Here is an 8,153-nt window from a genome sequence, read left to right on the forward strand (position 1 = left end):
AACCTTTTCTTTTTAAAAAAACATTAAAGTAAGTGGATAAGTTGCAGCAGAAAGGTTAAACCCCGAGACAAAAACCTCAAACTCAAACCCAACGAACGACCCACCTAACAATCTAAGCACAGAGACGAAATCATCATCTCATCATCAATGGCGAAGCTGAAGACGGGCATTGATTCTGCGTTCTGGGACTTGAACGTGGCGTCCCCTCAGCTGCACGACGGATGGGCCAAATCCGTTCCGGGCGACCCGTTTCCGTTGGACGGCTCCGTCGCCAGCAGAGTGCTCCGGCCACGGCAGCTCTCCGTCATCGGAAACGGCTTGCCTCTTCCCGTAATCATTCCCTCGCTCTCTCCTACTTCGCCCAAGGATTTGGGTTCCTTCTCTCTCCAGTCCCTCCTCCTCAAACTCGCCAATCCTCGCTGGTAGGTAACTAACTAACCTTTTTCCACACTCAAGGCTCCGTTCGGTAGAGTCAAATGAAAGTAAATTGAGATCAACGTTTCGAATCGGAGTAGAGTGTAAAAGTGTGGGTCCTATGTCATTTTACTGTGCATTTCACTTGGTCATGAACCATTTTTTTTTTTTTATGGTTGTAACCGTTTATGTAATTTGGTTGATGTCAATGTCAAAGGAGTTTGGGTTGTTTTCATTGTTTTGTTTTGAAGGAAAAGAGTGTTGTTGTTGTTGTTATTATTATTCTGTTTGGGTAAAGTTATCCAGAATCACTTCTAAATGAAGAAAATAAGAAGAAAAGAATTAAATGAGCTTCTCCATAAGTTCAAATTAGGTTATACGTTGGGTTAGCTAATTGTAGAAGTTCTCTTATGTAGCTTCTTTAAAATACGATTTTTAGCCGTGGAGAAGTTCTTCTCATTATTTTTCTTCTTCTATAAGTGTTTCTGCATAAGCTTACCCAAACATACCCTATAATTTGAAGAATTAGAAGTGTTTACAAATTTAGAAAAGTAATACATGGACCCAATGTGCAAGGTTTTAAATTGTGGCTTGATATTGTGGGAAATTGTGAACAAATGTGACAGCATGAGCCTTGACTTTGCGTCCAAAATCTCAGTTGTGGACCGTTTTTTAAAACCTTCCCAATGTGCTATTAGATACCTAGAAATAGATAGAGATAGGACTGTTTATTTAATTTGGTAGTTTGAATCTTTTGTGGCTGTTTGGATTTTTAGTGATGAGAAGGGAAGCTGTTTCAATTTTGGGACTGGTTGTGCTTTGGGTTGAAAATGAGGTAGAAGGGGAAGAGTGGTTTTAACTTTCCAACTTCCAAGGGTATATTTAAAATGAAAATAGTTATTTTGAGGCACAGGAGAAAGCTATTTGTTTCTGCTGCTTCTTTTTTAAAATTTGAGTAATTAGGGTCTTTAGTGTTGGTTATAGTCTTCTTTTTTGAGTACTTATGTAGACAGGACTAAAATAAGAACTTTTATATGAAGTAGAGATTGTTTGATAATTCTCATTTGCTTTAGCTTAAAAGAGATGGTTTGATGATAAAGTAAGTACTTAAGGGGCGGTAGGTGTAGCATAGAAGCAAATTTGGCTCCTGTAAAGTAAATAAGGGTAAAATAATCTAAATCGTTGATGAAAAAGCCAATTAATATTCTAACATATTCATGATTTGTTATGAATGTGCATGTAATGTCAATCCTTGATTTTCTTACCAACAATTGAGATCACTTATTTTACCCTGTAAAATGAATTGCTCAATTTTGAGGAGTCAGATCCAATAGAAGCTGCCATATACATAATACATAATAGAAAAGAAAAATGGGGTTTCACTGCACCTAGTTGGATAGTAAGATTTTAGTGTAAAGGGTTCAGTTGAACTCTTTCTTTGGGTTCTCTTATACTTTATTCATGTATCTTTTGTTATTATTTTCTGATAAACACAAGGTAATATAAAGCAGTGCCTAAGTACTTGTCTTCACTCTTTATTCATGTGTCTAATTCCACTTAATATTCCAGAGAATTCACAAACCTACCTTTGAAATATATTTTCTACATTCCAAAGTGAGAAATTCAATGGACCTGACTAACTTTGCATCTTTGGTTTCATCCCTACACTTTGTTCAAAGACTAGTGGGTGTAATGAGACCCAATGACCATAAACTCATTAGCCATAGTTCTTCATTAGTAGAAATATGCTCAGAGACACAAATGGCAGCCAAAATTACATTATGAACTGATTATATTTTTACATAATATTAACATCATTTTAAATTCAACTCATCAATGTACTTATACAGCTTAATTATAACCAATACAGGTGGCTTACAATGACTGGACAGTTTCGTCCCAGGAAGCTGATTGCTGATGTTAAAAATGAGATCTCTAATGCTGAAGAATTCGATCTCTCCACAGTCAAGGATGTTGTGAAGCATTTCATTAACAAGTCACTTTATTCTTTTGGGTTAACCTCACAGTTCGCTTTTCCTCCTTCAACATCCTTGCTGCTTGCTATAGAAGGCCATGGTGAGAAAGAAAGATTGCGCCGCAAAATGATGGTTTTTCACAAGGCATGGATTTACCTGCTTGCTATAATTTTTAATTATCTGATGTGAAAATATTTTCCTGTTTTAATCGAAAATCACAACACTTTTTTTTTATTAATTATTATAAAAATATCACCGTGTTTCCATCTGTTTCTTGTTTTCAAATATTTGAATAAGATATCATCATAAAGCTTATCATTATTCAGCTCATTTCATGGTTTCCTTTAGGTTCTCTCACTGACAATGCAGTGTGTTTAAAAAGCTTAATTGTATTTGTGAGTATGTCTGTCTTTGTTGTCATGTTGTGTTCTATCCTTTTAACGTAGTCTCATTGGTATGAAGTATTTATTTGCCTTGTCCTTTGTTTGTACTCCTTCATTCCTCTATTGAGCTGTCTTCATTCGGTAAAATGAGTTTGTTTCTACTTACTCTTTTATCTATTTTTCATTGGAACTCCTTCATTCACATGTGTATATAAGTATATTCCTCATCTCAATCTTGCTCTGTTATTGCGTGCCATGCTTTTCTTTCATCTATAATGAAGCTGAAAAGACAACATTCCTTGCAGCTTCATGATCATGATCTTACGTTGGAAGCAGCATGGCCTCAATTATTTGTTGACCACAAAGGAAAATATTGGGATGTCCCTGAGTCTTTATCTGTTGATTTGTCATCCCTTGTGTCTGAATCTGGATTGCGATATCACTTTGGGATACATAAAAATGGTGGTAATCCCCAGGCAATGAATGCAACCGATGGTAACCCGCCACTGTCTCTACTGCCAGGGTTATGTGCGAAGGTTGCTGTTAGTTATGAGAAGATCAAATACTTCTGGAGAGATAAAGGTGCTGCAGAACAAGAGAATGAAGAGGCGCTTCCATATGATGTGCGTCTTAAGGAACCTCACGCAGCAGTATCTGGAATTATTGGTAATTTCTCTAGATTGATGTAATTATTACTGTTTGAGATGAGAGCAAGTATGTTCGCATAGTGTGTCAGTCACTCTTTTTCATATTTGTGGTATTTGTTTTTACATGTTTTTCATAATTGCTTTCAGGCATACAACTTTGTTTTTTTTTCATTTCCCCTTTTTGTTTTCTTTCCTTTTTTCTTTCATTTTGTTGAAATTATATGGCTCAGGCTATGAAACACCGACACTGACACGGACACCAGACACGACACGGACACGGACACATGAACACCTGTCAAACACATCAAACTCAACCTGGACACGGGCGTCGTTGTCGTGTCGGTGTCGGTGTCGTGTCGGACACTGGACACGGCTAGGGGCTGGGGTGTCCGTGCTTCATAGGGCTCAGGCAGGGAAAAAAAAGAAAGAGGAAAGGATACTTGCGATACAATAAAATTATATTGATAAGCGTGTTATGGTGTGATACAAAATACAAATCATTAAGAAATATAATGAAATACAAAAGTTACTCCTTAGAGATCACTTTTAGATCCTCTAAATTATTCTAAAATGTGATCAAGAGTCAAGACATTATGAGATGTTTTCTATCAAATTTATTGTACAAGCAAAATCCAAACAGGTTGATAGCGAGTGCTTTGTGTGCATAAGTTACAAAAAGTAGGTAGTTTTCATATATGGATAGGAATGCATTATTGCATTTAAAGAATTCTTCACTGGATCATATAAATTTCCCTTGATTAATTGATTTCCTTACTAACATTTTTTCATAATTGGCGAATTGATGGATGATAGCTGGGTGGACAAGTTTGTGGAAATTATATTATATTAAATTGTTCTGTTGCTGGTTCATAACACAATGTAGGTAGCACCTTTGCTTCCTGGATTTGGAATGGAAGGAGCTTGTCTAGCGTCGATTCAAGAGAAGATCAAGAGGTGTCAACAAGCAAGAGATCTCGACATAATGCTGATTTGTTTGGCTCAGTTTGCTACTCCTTTCAGCATGGAAAATTCACAAAAAAATATGGGGACTTAACCAGGGTAGATGCTCGTCTAGATATATCTTCAGCTTCAGCATTTGCAAAGAAGATTCTGAATGGTTCCAGTAGTTCAACTGCTGATGTTAGCAAACAACCATCAGCCTCACCCCGGCTAAATTTAATCTTTCAACAGCAGGTAAACTTTTTCCTACTTGATAAGAACAAGTTTCTCCTTGTGTATATTAGTTTGAATGTCTTTTAAGTTTTATCAAGAACAAGTTTTAACTGCAAAGCTTGTTAATTGAGTAGGAAGAGTGTTACAAGAGTTTCCCTCTGAACTAGTGTATATATAGCTTATCCAATAAAAGAAAAATTCGAAGCTAGAATATCTATCTATTACAATGTATAAAAGTTGAGACAAGCCTTTGCAATGCCGCTTAGACTTCTTGAACTTCTATCATTAGCCACCTACAGCAAATTTTACATATTCTATTCTTTGGTTGAGTACCTTTTTTAGCTTTCGTTGAACAACTCTTAACTTTGTATATGACTGTAAATTAATAACTTCAATAATTCTTTAACTTTATACATCAATGTCATTTTCAATAAGTTTCAATTATGTCAGTAATTCAATATCACTACATTGAAAGCCTATACTAAATTATAAACAAGTTCAAAACTAGTGTTTTAGGTTGCAGGATCAATTGTAATTTGTGCCCTCGAAGGTCTTACAAAAGATTATGTTTCTTACAAAGTCTTGCATATTTGTTGCATAACTTTCATACATTAATGCTTTCATTTATTTTTCCTTTAGTTCTACAACGTGTATTGTATGTGTCAAATATGAATCAAACCCCAATGCCTTGCCTTTTCTGCATTTTTCAAATTTAATTGATTTTTTATTTATTTATTTTGTAGAGTATAATGTTTGATCAAACAGGTATATATTTTGCTGAGTTAGTTATAATATTCATGATTCTCATAGTAGGAACCGGAATTGTACACACCTTGGCTATATTATTTATGAAAACATCATGTTCTGAATTGGCATATGGTAGCCTATTCACTATACCTATTATGACTCATTCATATAGGAAAAGAAAATAATTTTTTTAATTGTCCACTTGTAGGTTGCAGGGCCAGTTGTTTTTCGAGCTGATTCCCGGATTGCCCTTGAGTCTTTCGCCAGGAAAAACGGTGTGTCAGTAGAGGATTTTATTTGCAGCCTGAGTTACTCCTTGAAGGATCTTCAGTCTGGAAAGATCGTTGCTTGGTATTCTCCAAAAAGAAAAGAGGGAATGGTTGAATTTCGCATGTATGAGTTTTAGCAGAATGCAACAACCCTCACATTTTTGTAACTTACGCTTAGAGATCTTACAATGCAAGAAGCCCCACATGGTTGCTTTATAAGATTCATTTATTATTTAACATTTGATCTGCTAAAACTTAACATCACTGATTTTGTAATGCCAAAAGGTGTTTAGTTAGATGTTTTGTTTTTTATTCATCTTTACCATCAGGACTATCAAAGCCAAGTACATTTGACATATAAAATTCAAAGGTGAATCAAAATAGCACGCTTGAGAGAGGGTGGAACTGAATCAGACTCTTAACTCATGGTAGACTAACTGTGACCAAATTAAGTTGGAATAAAAAAAATGGATAAAAATTGATCAAAGGGCTGATTGGGGGTTATTCTTCTTATTTCTTTTACACTTAACATGTTTTTTTACTCTTTTTTACTTCTTCATTCCATCCTTTTTTTTTTCTTTTCTTGTATAGCCTATGGATTGATAATTTGTAATAACACGATGTTCTAACTAATTGACGTAATAGGTCAATTATTTTAAAAAATAATTAGCATCGCTATATATAATACTAAAATTTTTAATGTATGTTTAATACACATATAAGTTTACATAATAAATTTTATAACAATTAATTTTGATCTAATAATATATTTTTTTTACGTATATAAATTTTAAATGAAAATCATAAGTTTAATAAAAATTTTAGTGTTATATATAACAATGCTAATTATTTTTTTTAACATAATTGACTTATTAATTTAGTTGATTAGAGTGTTACATTAATAATGTAAAAGTCACATGTTGGAGACCTACATGAACAATTAATTTTAGATTATTTCGTAAAATATATTTTAATATAATATGATTATTTTTGGGTTTTTCCTCTTGGTTGTATGAAGAAAATCTTGTATTAAAGAGCATTTGATAAGCGTCAAATTATTTAATATATCTTTATTTAATATAAAATGTAAATGTGGCTATTTTTTACTTGAAGTGTTTTTTTTAAATAAATTATAAATGCATTATTTTTCGGAAAGATTAAAAGTACTTATTTTAAATAGGAATATACATGTGAATATAAATTGAGTTAGCTTAGTTTGCATTTCGTTGCATTGTTAAGTTAATTCTCATCTTCTCCATAGATACATGTTAGAGAAGACAAAAGTTTGACTTCTGTTGACTTTATACTTGGTAAATGATCCTCCTAATCTCATAATGTCCAATGACTAATTGAATTAATGCGACTAGATAAAGCCACTTGATATTTAGGCTCATACAGCAATTCTTTAGATGAATGCTGACAATCCTGACATGCCATTAATACCATACTCAGTAGTATTAAAAAAATCTTATTTTATCTCTCTTTATACACACAAAAAAATGGTATTATAAGCAAGAGTTATAAGATTTTCTACATCAGCAGGTTATTCACATTAAAAAGGTTATCCTCTAGAGCAGTTATTTTTGTTGTCTCCATGCCTATTTGTAAAATAGGATTATTTTTATGACTTAAATATCTTTTCTATCCTTTTAAGTTAATATTTTTTATTTTATTTTTTTTAGTTCTTATATGTTTTTTTTTTCTTTTTTTTATGAAACTTTAGATAACTTTTTTAACTTTTCAAAATATTATCTAAAATATTTTAAGAATTAAAAATAAAATAAACATAACTTAGAACTATAAAAAGAAAAATAATTTTACAAGCACAAAAAAAACACTGAAACTACAAGAGCAAAAACGTATTTAAACTTTTATTTAAACTAATGTAAATCATAATGTTTTGTGTGTTTTAATCATGATAATCGCTGGCGTAAGCTATGATGTTACCGTGTAACCTCTCTATATATAGCATAGGCTCTCGGATGTATCCGTTTAGCTTTAAAATAAACCTCTATTTGTAAAATACAAGTTCATCCTAAATTCATCTCTTCTCTTTGAAAACCAAGTAGAATGTTTCTATCATAGTTTCCTCTCAAAAGATGCAAGTACTACACTTACTCTGAGGGATGCTTCTATCTTAGAACACTGAGTAACTGGATTGCATTTTTATGCTTAGGTATTGCTTGAATATGACTCAAATGGTACAAAGCAAATACGTTTAGTTGAACTTAATTTTAAAAAATAATAGCTTCAAGTGCTTTAAAAAAAAATTGGTAAGCTTTTAAGTTAATTTTACCAAAGATGCATATCGTGCATTACTAGTGGTAGATATTCGTGGAACTTGGAGAAAGAGAGGTGGTTAGTTGTATTTTATTTTATTTTAAGGCTTAATTGAAAATTTTATCACTAAATTTTTATTATTTTATGAATTTTACCACTTAGCTTGGCGTTCGAAATTTTAAATTTATTTGATAAAAATAATAAATAATTATGTACTGTTAATGAAGGCCATTAGATTCGAAGTGAACGAAATTTAACCTTAGA

At 32.7% G+C, this 8,153-nt stretch overlaps 1 protein-coding gene across 1 annotated transcript; it reads left to right on the forward strand.

Annotated features, from left to right (window-relative positions):
- On the forward strand, positions 1-5,905 carry LOC100775974 (protein TRIGALACTOSYLDIACYLGLYCEROL 4, chloroplastic). The gene is made up of 5 exons (XM_003520990.5): positions 1-422; positions 2,285-2,534; positions 3,079-3,439; positions 4,304-4,614; positions 5,549-5,905. The coding sequence occupies exons 1-5, from the start codon at positions 148-150 to the stop codon at positions 5,744-5,746; spliced, it is 1,395 nt and encodes a 464-aa protein (XP_003521038.1). The 5' UTR covers positions 1-147; the 3' UTR covers positions 5,747-5,905.
- Positions 5,906-8,153: the final 2,248 nt, after the last annotated feature.

The sequence above is a fragment of the Glycine max genome, chromosome 3 (genome assembly GCF_000004515.6).
Source record: "Glycine max cultivar Williams 82 chromosome 3, Glycine_max_v4.0, whole genome shotgun sequence".
NCBI lineage: Eukaryota > Viridiplantae > Streptophyta > Magnoliopsida > Fabales > Fabaceae > Glycine > Glycine max.